At 41.6% G+C, this 14,175-nt stretch overlaps 1 protein-coding gene across 3 annotated transcripts in view; it reads right to left on the minus strand.

The window, feature by feature from the left end:
* Window positions 1-272: 272 nt before the first annotated feature.
* SSPN (sarcospan) overlaps window positions 273-14,175 on the minus strand; it is a 135,406-nt gene continuing 121,503 nt past the window's right edge. For 2 of the 3 annotated variants that reach the window (XM_033866985.2, XM_019936350.3), the window contains exons 2-3: window positions 10,778-10,864; window positions 273-4,627 (exon numbers count right to left, since the gene is read on the minus strand). In XM_033866985.2, coding sequence (XP_033722876.1) covers window positions 4,262-4,627; window positions 10,778-10,834 — 423 coding nt within the window. In that variant the 5' untranslated portion in view covers window positions 10,835-10,864 and the 3' untranslated portion in view covers window positions 273-4,261. Of the gene's footprint in view, window positions 4,628-10,777; window positions 10,865-11,364; window positions 11,427-14,175 lie in introns of all 3 variants that reach the window. The other variant, XM_073788944.1, reaches the window with a different exon arrangement.

Consider the following 14,175-nt stretch of genomic DNA (forward strand, 5'->3'; position numbering starts at 1 on the left):
TGATATTAATAGGTGTAAAATCAGCATTCAAAGCATCTTCTGCAAAATTTTTTTCCAGCTCAGGCTCCCTCTGGCTGGAGAGCATTTACAACCTTGACTTCGACAATGTACCCAAAGAGAGACAGCCCCTGGAACAAAGGAGTCAAAATGCATATTGGTCCTTGTCTATTCCAAACCCAGATTTTTTTCTGTAAACACTAAGTTGAGAGATGTTATGTAGTCCAGTTCATGTGCAATGTACCATCACCTTAAAACACATCCAAACAAGGAGATTTCAGAGATTATGAAAATTTTATTAACAAAGAAAATCTTCAGTATACACACCCCCTTAAAAACAACCACCTCAAACGTGTAGGAAACACTTTGTTTTCTACTCATTATACCCTCAATGCCAGAAGAAGAAAACTGCAACACCAAAGTACAGACCAATATTTTCGAAGGGAATAATTGTTTGAGATAATAAAATACTAGAAAATTAGAAGAAACCAATCCAAGTATTCAGTTCACAGGCTGAACCACTGAACCTTTATCCAAATGAGCGTTTCCACTGTGAGTCAATATACGTGGCCATCAGCTCTTTGTAACCCTACCCTGAAAACACAGCGTACGTCTAAAAATATGATCAAGTTCTTTGAGTACAGTAAGCACTGAGGGCCAGCCTGATTCACAGGCTGTGTGCATTGCTGCACAGCAGTGGTTCAGCGACAGTCACTAGAAAATGTAAAGGTATGCTTCATGATAGGATGCAGTTAGTTTTTCAGGGCAACTTTTCAGTTCATTTCTGATCATCATTAACCGATCCACCACTGTCCCCTGTAATCTCCCTCGGATACCCTCCACCCCACCCTTTACTAAACAAACCTATAAACATATTCCAGATATACTGCATGCAAGAGAGGAAGTATGAGAATGTGAACAGATTCTAATGTCCTGGATACAAACAGAAAACACATAACGGGTTCTCGCTGTCAGAACACACTGATGTCTGCAGCTGAAAGCCCCTTAAAAGAGATCTTATGGAGGTTTCACTCAAGGAAGGAAAAAAGTTAGGCCTGTTACTTGACTACAGTTTCTAGGGCCTGGTGTAGCTATATTTTTAGGAATGGCTCCAAGGATCTGCCTGCACAAATTTGGATGGAGCGAGGGAGGCACAGATGGTGGTCACGTGAAGGCACAGACCGACTGGGTGGGCTCAGTTACAAAGTCTGCACACTTAGGCTGCTGTATTCCTCCTATTTCAAGTGCTGCCAAGTCCCGGCTGTTTGCCTTCTTTCCAAAGTCTTGATTCATTTAATTCTCCTGAAGGAGGTGGAAGAGAAGGAGGATTGTGCAAATCTTACTGTTTTATGGTTTAGAAGAGACAGTCACCATCTTGGCACCTTGTCAGATTTCAAATGTAACATTTTGCTAAGTGTAAAGCTCGGTATCTGTTCCTTTTCTGTTGCCATTCCTGTAACTTCAATATTTGCAAAACACAACCTCAAAATGCTTCAAATCCAACCCAAAGCAGTTTGTTATTCATGCAACACAATTCTCACATGTATCAATACACAGTGAGTTTGCAGCACAGAAATCTTTTCTTTCTTTCCTTTTTAATTTTTTCATTTTATTTCTTGTTTCTTCTTCACTTATGAATTTTTTCTCTCTTTAGGGATTTAAGAATGATTCAAGCACACAATAGCAAAATCCCCATTATATATACACATTTTATATATATATAAAATGTGTATATATATATATACACACATTATATATATGTGTGTGTGTATATATGATATATACACACACACACACACACACACATATATATATATATATATCTCCTGATTATTACCAAGCTTATCACCATGTCAGTTATTACCGGTTGCATTATTTAGAAAAAGGAAGCACATAAGCTAGAGTTACTCTACCATTTCAAATACCCTGTGAATCGCTTGTAAAGCATAGAGCACCTTAGTGTTGTGTAGAATTTAATTTTCTGATAGAAACATTTGTAGTGTTTGCTATAAAAAATTGTTTAAGGTATTCAGGGTGTGATTCCAATGGTGACTTATTCATAGTAATTAGCATTAAAGCACTGGTTTCTCACTCTTTAAAAAGGAGCCCACAGATTATCAGCCATTTTCTTTTGTAGGAAACTGTCAAAATCAAAATGGATTCAGTTATTGGAATTTTTTTAACAGGGTACAAAGTATTTTTTTAGGTCATCATCAGGAGGCTTGGTGTGTGTTGATGTAATTTTTGTGTATTAAATCGCTGCTCCAGAATCATCCATTAAGCCCCTGATGTGCATTTTTGGCCTGAGCTAGTGTGTAGGAAGGCCTTTTTTTTTTTTTTTTTTTTTGCGGTACGCGGGCCTCTCACTGTCGTGGCCTCTCCCGTTGCGGAGCACAGGCTCCAGACGCGCAGGCTCAGCGGCCATGGCTCACGGGCCTAGCCGCTCCGCGGCATGTGGGATCTTCCCGGACCGGGGCACGAACCCGTGTCCTCTGCATCGGCAGGCAGACTCTCAACCACTGCGCCACCAGGGAAGCCCCAGGAAGGCCATTTTTAAAGCAAGTCAATACATAAAAAGGTTTTAACATCTGTTAATCAGGTGTTTTATCTGGAGGGCATAAAATATATTTACAATCCTCCAACTAACTTAACATTTCCCTTTTTATATGGATATTCATATCATGTAATAATCGACATTATTGTCACAATCGATGGAATTATTCATATACCTCTTAAGGCAAACAAGGAAATGATTTTTTTAGAGTAGGGTTTAATGATTAGTAAAATATATCAATAGGCAATATGGAGAAGCAAATTAAGCTCAATTATCTTGAATTTCTGCTTTCAACAGAGCACACTAATAGAGAAAGTTTTTGGTAACATTTATGCTACATGAATTTGCATTCTGAGCTCCTTCCTTAAAACATTGATATTGTTCCAAGTTCAATGATAACAATAACTAGAGAGAAAAGTCTCCCACCATAGAGTAGTTGTGCTCTTTTAAGTCGCAGTCACTTCAAAACAAAACCAAAAATTACCCTCCAAGTCAATGGCCAAATGTTCAAATAATGACCTCAGAAAACATTAGTTTAAGGCTCCAGTTGACTGTGCATACAAATCAATAATAAGATTACATATCAAATATAATTTCATGAATGGGACACCTCAGCATTACTCAATCTTCGTCAAAAGTACTTAGCTGCCAAGAGAGATACTTTACAACGTATCACAAATGTGCTATTTGCATAAACATTTCCCATTACAAATGCTCTCGTTTTCATTTAAATGAGTATTTTTAACCTGAGCTATTAATAAAAAAAAAATTTTTTTTTTCTCCCTTGTAAAGCTTGGCTTTCAGAAGAAAGAATCTTTAAGCCTTCTCTCTTGTGATAGTAATTTCTCCAAATACCGACAGTGCCACGTAAGTACAGCCAGGGCTCATTAAATAGACTTCTGAGCATAATTATAATTAACCATTAGCTAGAAATTAGTTTTAATGATTTGTTTTAGATGACAGAATAGAAGCATAATGTAATTATTTTTAAACCTTCTATATCATTAAGAATACAACTACCCCCAGCTTTCAGTTACTGAGAAGCAATCGCCCAAAGCATTCACTAAGTGATCTATTTACAGATCCGAAATGAGGGAGCAGAGGAAAAAGGCCACGGGCCCCAACCCAGGTGTTTGTAATTATTTAGCCTTTTGCAAAGTCTCTTCCTTTTCTACTCTGCTCTTTTAAGCTGTTTCATGCCTTGAAGACATCTCTACCAGGGAAAATAGAGAAAGACACACTGGCTGTTCAGCTTTCCCCCTCCTCCTGCCCCCTGCTTTTCTCGGAGTCATAGTGAGGATCATGGCGGGAGCGGGAAAGGCCTGGAGGAAGATCCTATAAAATTTAGCAAGTGGGTCTGAAACTGTCCAAATCGGAAAGGGGAAAGAAGATTATATCAGTAATAGGTAACATGAGTATTAGGAATAGACTCCAGACTTTAAAGATAGAACTATACCATTCTTTCCCTGTACCGTGTTCTTTTAATATCCCAAAGTCAGTTTAGATCTTAAGAATTAAAAAAAAATACTATGGAAACCTGAAGAAATGCTCTTTCATTTCCTGAAAAATATAAAAATATTCATTTAGAACAGTGAATATTAGTTATTGTCAAATTTCATTTTTTCTTCATTTTCTTTCTCTTTTTATCCTTTTAAAAAAAATCTCAGCTAGTTAGGGTGCTGTTTGCTCTCCCACTTTTGAACAAGAATGTTAGACCTTTTGCTGCTGACCTTCGGAATTTGTCAGGGAACACACCCTGACACCCACGTAAAAGACCTGGTACCTGTGTTTCCACATCACAAAGCAGGCCAACAAGCACACAAGGCCGCAGACCAAGTTCAGAATCATCTGGATGAGTAAGAACAGTTTGAAAGTGCCAGTGATGCTGGTACAGTCAGTCACATCCCGGTACACAAAGGTCCTGCTGAGGGGCTCGGAGGAGGGCAGTTTGCACTGGCAGGAGTCGAGCGTGGTTCCACAGGTAAGCTGTGTGAGTTGTGTATAGTGGTGAGCGGCGAATGCCACGGCCAGCACACAGACCGTCAGGCCAAGGGCGCTCAGCAGAAAGTACAAGAGCTGCAAGAAAGCAGAAGAAAACCTTTCCAGTTATAGAGAACGTTGGATGACTATTGGCAAAGCTAATAAAGAAAAGCTCTTCTTCTTCTCTCCCAAGATTCCTTCTCTCCCTCCATTCCCTGATGGAGGGGCTGTCTCTCCTCAGAAACATGGTACCCAAGACATGGCAATGGCTCGTTATGGACTGTTAGTGAGCAATCTGATCACAATCTGAAAAACTCTGATCGTATTTTCATTTGTCGTACAGATGTCGGGTGTTTTTCATGAATTGAGCCAATAATATTAGCTTGATTTGGAGATGTTTGTATATGGATGTAGCAGGCAGCTTAGATGACTCCCAAACACAAGAGCCATCCCTGAAAGGCATACTGTGCTTGTTTTGACCTTAACAACTGCTGGTATAAAGACTGAAACAAGACTAGGAAGTAGAGAACAAATTTCTTCAATATAAACACTGTGTTGGCCAAAATTGGCAATGATTGGTCAACTAGCAACATGGGTTAATGAAAAAGACTATATTCAATGGAGTGGTTGCCAAACCATGTCCAGGAAGGCCAGGGTCCCCAGTGAGAGGTTGCTGGGAGAAAAAAATTATGGTTCCAGAAGGTAGGTGACTTGATCACCTACAAGTCTCATCCCAAGTCCACCTATAACCATGTAGTTTCTGAGCATAAAAATAAACTAAATGGTCCCTCAGCCCCAAGGTTCTGAACACCGTTGGCTTATGTGTTAGCCTTGGAATGGAAAAGTCTAGTTAAAGTTCTAACTCTGCTATTAAAGAACCATGGAATCCCTGAACAGCTCAGACATTTACCCTACACCTGAAATTTTTTTTTTTTTTACGATACTCGGGCCTCTCACTGTTGGGGCCTCTCCCGTTGCGGAGCACAGGCTCCGGACGCGCAGGCTCAGTGGCCATGGCTCACGGGCCCAGCCGCTCCGCGGCATGTGGGATCTTCCTGGACCGGGGCACAAACCCGTGTCCCCTGCGTTGGCAGGTGGACTCTCAACCACTGCGCCGCCAGGGAAGCCCCCCACCTGAAATATTTTGATCAAAAATTGTGGGTGCTTGTTGACGTGGCCACAATATAAACCATTTTACAGAACAAGAAATCTTGTGATTGGACTTCCCTACTGAAAACCTTTCTCTTAATGGCCCAAGAGAAAGGATCTACTGAGGATCTAGATAAAGAATAGAGTCCCCAGCTGTTGGGACTGGTGTACTGAACCCAGTTCTTAGTGTAAGATTTACATTCCCATAGTCAAAAGTTGCTCATAGAGCAATTCTGCTGAATGTGAACTCCTCAAAGGAAGATTAGCCACGTCCAGGTTCAGATGAAAGTTGCTCTGAAAAGCTTGTGCCCTCCCCCTGCCTTCAACTAATTGCAACTCAAAATAAAAACATGTATGCAAGATTATAAAATATGTGTGCATAAGTCCTCCAGATGAGTGATTTTGCACACAGGGACAATTTCAAATGTTTTCAAGTCTTAAATATAGAATACTTAAAATTTTATTTTTTCTGTCTTGACTGATGTGTGTGTGTGTGTGTGTGTGTGTGTGTGTGTGTCAGTGCCCTGAGCATGTGTATGGTTTGCTTGGAAGCTTCACTGCAGACACAGGAAGAGAGTGGACCTAGTTAAAGCCGTTTCATCTTCCTATGGCTGCACGAGCAAAGAGTGCAGGGGTTCTTTGGATCTTCTCATCAAAAATATCTTAAACACACACTCTCTTTTTCATTTTCAAATCATACGAAGGACTGTCAAATACAACCCACATTTCTTCATCTGTGAAGCAGTTTATGGAAACATCTATCTCAGGGACATAACAAGGATAACTTATACTGAACACGTTTAGCCTCCCTTGGAGGAAGGGAACCAGAAAAACACACAGTGAAACAAACCATTTCAAAAATGTAAAAGGAAATATTTAATCTGTGCTATTGAATGCATCACCTTGGTCCTGCCTGTCGCCAAATTTTCAGTGGCCATATTTTCTGCAAAAAAAAAAAAAAGTAGTTCTTGGGCTAAAAAGTATGGATTTATTTTGTGGGGCCATTGGGACAGAATATTTGAATTATTCTGGGTTGTTTTGAAATATTCAGGCTTGACAACTGACTTCAAACCCTTGATGCCAAGGGCCAAATTAAATTGTGCTGGCCGTGTTGTGCGTGCCTGCCCATGACAGCCTGCATTTCCAGTGCCTGCGACATGAGTGACTATACCAGCAGGGAGGGCCCAAATTAAGGGATGATTTTTCACCTGAGAGTCATCTGCTTAGCAGAATGGCCCCAGTTGGAGTTTTCTTCATACACTATATTGCCATCAGTGGATGGGGCTACGGAGGTCCTGTCATAACTCTCTCCCACACACTCATCCTTCGATAGAGAATTTCTATAACGTCCGCTGGGGCATTATCTTGAAACAATGACAATAATCCCTCATTCTCGATCTGTAAATTATTCAAATAGCTGCAAAAAATATTCTCTCATAACCATCACAAAAATCCGTTTGCTGAAATGAGAGTTTTCCTCTTCTTTTTTTTTGTTTTGTGGTACGCGGGCCTCTCACCGTTGTGGCCTCTCCCGTTGCGGAGCACAGGCTCCAGACGCGCAGGCTCAGCGGCCATGGCTCACGGGCCCAGCCGCTCCGCGGCATGTGGGATCTTCCCGGACCGGGGCACGAACCCGTTTCCCCTGCAGTGGCAGGCGGACTCTCAACCACTGCGCCACCAGGGAAGCCCCTGTCTCTTCTTAAAAGATAACTTTTGGGCCCAAAGAGCAAACGATTTGCCCAAGACTTTTACCAAGTACACAGCAGTGCCTGGTGATGGTTACAGGCATGGACTGGGGAGCAGACAGCCTGAGTTAGAATCCCTGTTCTCCCCTCCATAACTATGGACCTTGGGCAAATTAAATCAATCCCATGGGTACCTTTCTTTCTTCATCTAGCACCTAAGTCACAGGATTACTCTAAGGATCAAAATAATTGATAGTGGGCTTTCCTGGTTTAAATATTTAAGTATTCTTGAAATGAACACATTAGCAGACCTGGAAAGAGCTGCCAGTTCTCAGGACTTTTAGGATATCCACCCTATACTGGCTTTGTGTTATTCTATGTCACGTGAGAGTAACAACACATCCTTGGCTTGTAGAAAGGACGTGAACATCTACACAAGCACAGAGACTGCTCAATTTTAATTGAGCATATTAAATATTCTAGAAGCCTCAAGAACGCAAACAAAAGCCATGCCCCTCAGCTCCTTTAAATATGAATACATTTTCATTGGCGCATTAGCTCACACATTGTGATTCTGCCTCTCCCACTGCAGGAAAGCATCGGGCCAAGTAAGCAAGAGTAAGCCACAGAATCAAGTTTCTTATCCATTTCAAGACATAAATATAGACTTGATCGGCCAAAGCCTGTGGGCTACATCTGCAGCGCTGTAGCATTTTTTCCTTCGCGGCTTTTAACTCAGCTGACAGCAACAAGCTTCTGGGTCAGAATCTGTAATTTAAAATCAAGTGGCTTGCTTTACGTACACGGCACGCATAACTATCAATAAGAGTGTTTACGATGACCTTGGGAAGGCCAGCAAATATATTTTGATACCAGCGGGGCTCGGGACGCATCTGTCTTGCCTGTGCCAGTCCGGGCGGCCGGCACTGCGCAGCGGGCGGAGGCGGGCGCCCCCGGCGCTTATGTAACCACAGCGCCCGGGGGCGCGCCCCGCGCTCGCCGCCTCTAATTGCTACCCGGCCGCCGCTTCAAAGTTCAGAGGCTATTGCGACTGCAATGCCCTCGTGGGGAATGTGCCCCGGAGTGTTTTTGCACGCACACGAACCAGACACGTTTCTGAACATCATCAAGGTGAGCCCCGAGAAAACAGGGCCAAGAGGATAGGCAGGAAGCCCAATCAGCGGCCGGATGGCCCGCCGAGCCCAGGAGCAGAACTCGGGAGCAGGGCCTGGGGAGAAAGATGGAAGGCGCCGGCGGCTTACAGGGCTTGCCAAAGGGCCGCCAGAGAAGACTGTGCTAGCTTGAGATGAAAAGACAAGCCCCCGTGGCCACTGTCTGTAAGGAAAAGGGAAGTGTGTGGGGCGTGTGTGTGTGTGTGTGTGTGTGTGTGTGTGTGGACGCGCGCGCGCGCGCGCTAGCACAGGCTGCAGTAAAGCGCTGGCATCACCCCCTTATTGCTTGTCCTGACTATCTGGGCGTTCAACAGAAGGAAGTAAATTCGCCACCAAAGCTTGGTCCAGGGTATCAACACGTAAGCACTAAAATGCGGTTTTGCTAGTGAGAAACACCTCATGAAGATGCATTTTATTCCTTCTCCCCCAAATGATGTCAGGAGCACAAGGGAAGTCCGCTGTAACCTGTTGTGCCTTTGGAAAACCTGGAGATTGACGGAGCTCATTTTCGACCTGAAGGTAATATAGCGGGCACCTTAGAGAGCTGGCAGCAAGCATCACTAAAGGTCACATTCAGAAGAAGAGAAAAGTGCCTCTGTATTTGTAAATGTCTGTCACAGGTGAAAAAAAAAGATAGTTAATGAGATCTTCCTAGTGGTGAATTCTCAACCTGGCTGACATTGGCAGTGACTTTTTTAATTTTTTTGTCCTTGCTCCTTATTTTAAATGCAGACGTTGAGATGGCTTTAGGGGCCTCTGTGAAGATGTTGCTGTTGCCTCTGCTGTTTCCTGGGATCATGGTGGAGAGGGGGAGGAGGGCATTTCACAGAAACTGATGAACCTAGTTTAGAACGCTTTTTACCTAATGAATGAAATTCCCATAATTTAACAGATCATTTCTTACTAGGCTTTAAAAAACAAAATCATCACTAAGCCTTGTAGTTTATTCAGACTTCTACCAAAAAAGTAAACATGGACTGATGTCTGCTCTATCTGGCCTTCTTTTAAGAGACACCCTCAGACAGAAAAAGTAAAATTTCCAAGGTGGGTGGGGGGGCATATCCACCAAAATTATAACTCTATCAATTTTTAAAATAGCATCCATTAAATTTTTAAATTAGAAGAGTTACATCTAACTATTGGAGAACATCTCAAAATTGAAGAAAAAAACTACACAATGTAGGTATAATCCCACCACTCAGAGAAACTATTTTTTCTGTGCATATAAGAGCTATTTATTTAATCTCCGTAGGATCATAGCATACATTTTGTGTAGCCAGTTTCTTTTTGCTAGTTAAAATAATTTGAATATTTTATTCACTAATTACTCTTTCACGACATGACTTAAATATATATATGTATATATGAGCACATTGCTTTTTTAAGTCAGTCGCTTTTATATCAATATACTAGAATATACTAACATCTTACAAAGGAGTATCCAGTTTTTATGTGTTTTCTTATAGAAGAAAAGTAAACAATGTGACTGGACCCCCAAACCAAAACAAAACCAAACCAACATTACAGAAAGCTTTTTGTTCTCTGCTACAGGAGTTGAAAGAAAATGTAGGAATTTGATTTCTACCAACTGATTTCTGAGTGGGCTGTTTATCTCCCTAAACTCTGAAAGGGTGTGTCTGTGTTTCCCTTTGGAGCAGATTCTACTGTGCAGTGAAAATGCTGTGTACTTGAATTGGCTCCAACCAAACACAGTGTCTCTAAAAAAAAAAGGCCCTCATTAAGGCACACACACTTGCTAAACCAAGCATACCCCAACCTCCTGCCTTTGCCCTCAGAGTCTTGGCACAGGTCATCTGGATGCACCCAATGTACCTTTTCTGTCTCGGTGATCCCACCTACCAAGGGAAATACACTTAAACTGCTTCATTATTAAAACATTCTAAAAAAAACCCCCAAGATGGGGAAGTGAGCACTGATATAGACACTTTTTCCCTGGCCAAGTGTTTTGCTGAACTGATGAGTTTTCAATTTTCCTTTTAAGGGCATTGGAGGACACTTCATGTGCTCTGTGCCAATCCAGTTCATGGAAATTAAGACAAAAAAAAATCAGCATTACCTTTGGGGTCTGGATGAATGCCCTCCTAAAACATTTTTTGGCCTGTCTAAAAATGCAATTTCTAGAATAATCAGATATACAACCCCTTAAAAAGTCCTCCTTAATTTTGTACTTGTGTTTCCTTCTATGTGATGATAAAAGAGAAAGAAAAAGGACAACTTACTTTCATGGCAAACTGGATACAAGTCCGTTCGTCAACTTGATAGGAGACACAAAGCATAAACAAACCAAGATAGGCCACTAAGCAGACCTGCAATGGAGAACAGGGAGGAAAGGTTGTTATCAAGGAAAGCCGTGCATTCTAATGACATCAATCTCAGTGTCTTTCACCAGTAACATCCTTGTTATCAAGGTGCTCATTTCATTTGCTTATCTTTATGTGCTATTTTTGCTCAGCTTGTGGAACAGAGTTTTAAAAATAGGAAAATCAATTTATTTCAATTTAGCCAGTATTTATTAAGTCCTTCTGATGTGCCAGGTGCTGTAGAAGGTCCTTCAGCGAATACAATGATGAACAAAATTTCCTCAACCTCAGTAATTGTACGGTCCAGGCAGGCCACGATAAGCACACACACTATTCTACGGCAGGGCATTCTGTGTCAAATGCTATTCAGAGAAGTACAAAAAGAAGGAAAAAATAACATTGAATTGGGCAATTAAAAAAGCCTTCTCTAAAGAGGTGGATTTGAAATGGTCCTTGAAAGGGATGATGATAATAATAATGATCACTACCAGTTACTGAATACTTACCTTGTGCTTGGGCTCCTCTAAGGCCTTTTGTATGGATTTCTTCAAGTAATCAGCACAAAACCCTATGAAGTAGGTGCTATTATGATCCTCACGTTATAAGTGAGGAAACAGAAGCACAAAGCTAGTAAATGATGGAACCCGCCCTCAAACCAGGTAGCTTGGGTGAAACAGTACGAGCGCAGGCGGATGCAGGACTGTGTGTGGAAAGAATAGCAAACGTGTATCTACAGTTGAAATAACAAAATATAGAGCAGAAAATGTAGGTGGAAAGTCTGGGGTTGTAGAACTGATTTAGGAAGTAGTGGGGCTCCCTTGAACATTTCTGAGCAGGGGAATGACATGATTCAAGACATGTTTCTGGAAAATGAGCAGTGGTGTTGGGTGGGTTGGCGGTGAGAACACCAGAATCTTATTTTACTAATCTAAGCAAGATTAATCTATCAGGTGAGCCAGAGCTCAGAGGGTGGTGGACGAAGTCAGAGAAAGAGGTGAGAGGAAAGGTGTAGTGAAAGTAAAATGTATACATCTTGGCTATTGCATGACCAGTGGGAGGACACTGGAGCGGGAGAAATAGAAAGCCATCTCCAAGTTCTTGAGTGTCAGTGATGGAAAGAGTGGGGGGGGCGTGCAACTGACCCAAAGAAGGCTGGCAGGAGGCATGGCAACTTTGAGGGAAAACATACTCAATTTTTAAAACAGTTTTTTAAACCGAAGTGTAGTTAATTTACAATGTTGCGTTAGCTTCAGGTGTACAGCAAAGTGATTCGGTTATTTATATATATATTTAGGTTCTTTTCCATTATAGATTTTTACAAGACATTGAATATTGTTCCCTATGTGATACAATAGGTCCTTGCTGTTTACCAACTTTATATACAGTAGTGTGTATCTGCTAATCCCAAACTCCTAGTTTATCTACCCCCCCCACCCCCCGCTATCCCCTCTGGTAACCATAAGTTTGTTTTCTATGTCTGTGAGTCTATTTCTGTTTTGTAAATAAGTTCATTTATATCATTTTTAAGAGTCCACATATAAGTGATATCATATGATATTTCGCTTTCTCTGTCTGACTTACTTCACTTAATGTGATAATCTCTAGGTCCATCCATGTTGTTGCAAATGACATTATTTCATTCCGTTTTATGGCTGAATAACTTTCCATTATATATATATATATATATATATATATATATATATATATATATCCAGAGAAAATGCTAATTCGAAAAAATACACGCACCCCAGTGTTCATAGCAGCACTATTTACAATGGCCAAGACATGGAAGCAACCTAAGTGTCCAGCGACAGATGAATGGATAAAGAAGATGTGGTATATAAAACCTACTCGATGTGATTTTCTTTTTAGTGCATTGGAGTTTCTTAAACTGTGATTTAGAGTTTCTAATCAAAGCATACCTATTCACACTCAACTTTGGAAGCCTTAAAAGGTTGCTAAGTTCTACTTTAGGATGAAAAACATAAGCAACAGAATTGCATTTTCTGATAAGCACAATTTTCCTAGAGACAATGTTGGAAGGGTGGCTGAGAGTCACCCAGCAAGTCATTAGATGGCTGGTTTGGTGATACTCATAACTCCTATCCCCAGGGCCAGCTTTGAACCTCGGACCTGCTAGGGTGGTAGAGCTGTTTATTTACAAAGCCAACACAACATTTTAACGTAGCACCTCTATCCTATTCTCCCCTTGATTACAAAATCAATAAGTGGCTTGTGCCCTCACTGGTTCCCAAGTTGCGGGTTTAGGTTTCCACCGGACTGGGAAGCCAAAAGCCAAGCCTTCCTTGAGTACAGGCTGTTTTCAGGGTTTTCCACCATTAGGACAGGCTGATGGTTAAAAGCAGAGATGACATTCCTAGTTCAACAGATACAGTGTGGGCTGGAGAGGGCTGGGTAGAAAACAAAGCAGATAGGACCCACAGAGACAGCTTTTCAGCAGAGCACGGGCAGATGTGGAGGTAATGACACTGAAGTTGTTTGTGTAACCCACAACGCGGCCGTATTTCAAAGGCAGGGGTGAAGTTCCTTTTCAAAACTTTAAAAAATATATCTAAAAAATATATCTAATTGAGGTATAAGTTTGATAAGACCTATAATGGCTTACTATGTATTTTCAAATTAAGAATTTTCAGAGCTAGGGACTTCCCAGTGGTAAAGAATCCACCTTCCAATTCAGGGGATGTGGGTTCGATCCCTGGTCAGGAAACTAAGATCCCACGTGCTACAGGGCAACTAAGCCTGCACACCACAACTACTGAGCTTGCACGCCTCAACGAGAGAGCCCACGTGCCGCAAACTACAAAGCCCACGCACTCTGGAACCCACGAGCCACAACTAGAGAGAGAAAACCCGCCTGTCACAACTAGAGAGAAGCCTGCACGCCACAACAGAGTCCACGCCGCAATGAAAAGATCTTGCGTGTCTCAACGAAGACCCCTCGAGCTGCAATTAAGACCCGAAGCAGCCAAAAATATAAAGAAAATAAATAAGTAAAATTTTTTAAATGCTTTAAAAAAAAGAATTTGCAGAACTAAAACAATGGAAGAAAGACCTTTTCTTTTTTGTTTATTGGCAAGAAACCCAATGGAAGCTTCTAAACTTGCTTGTGGGGATGGTTAGATCCCTAAGTACGTGCCTGGGCTCACTTGTTAGCATCTGTCTGCAGGTGCACAGGGTCAGGCTCTCTCCTACATAACTGTCTTTGTCCCTAGAGGCTATTGAGAAGTTGGCAATTGCCAAAACTCTCCCCTTTGTCTTCATGAGACACACATTCCAACAATCGAGCCTAAATGACC

Source organism: Tursiops truncatus, chromosome 11 (assembly GCF_011762595.2).
Source record: "Tursiops truncatus isolate mTurTru1 chromosome 11, mTurTru1.mat.Y, whole genome shotgun sequence".
Lineage (NCBI taxonomy): Eukaryota > Metazoa > Chordata > Mammalia > Artiodactyla > Delphinidae > Tursiops > Tursiops truncatus.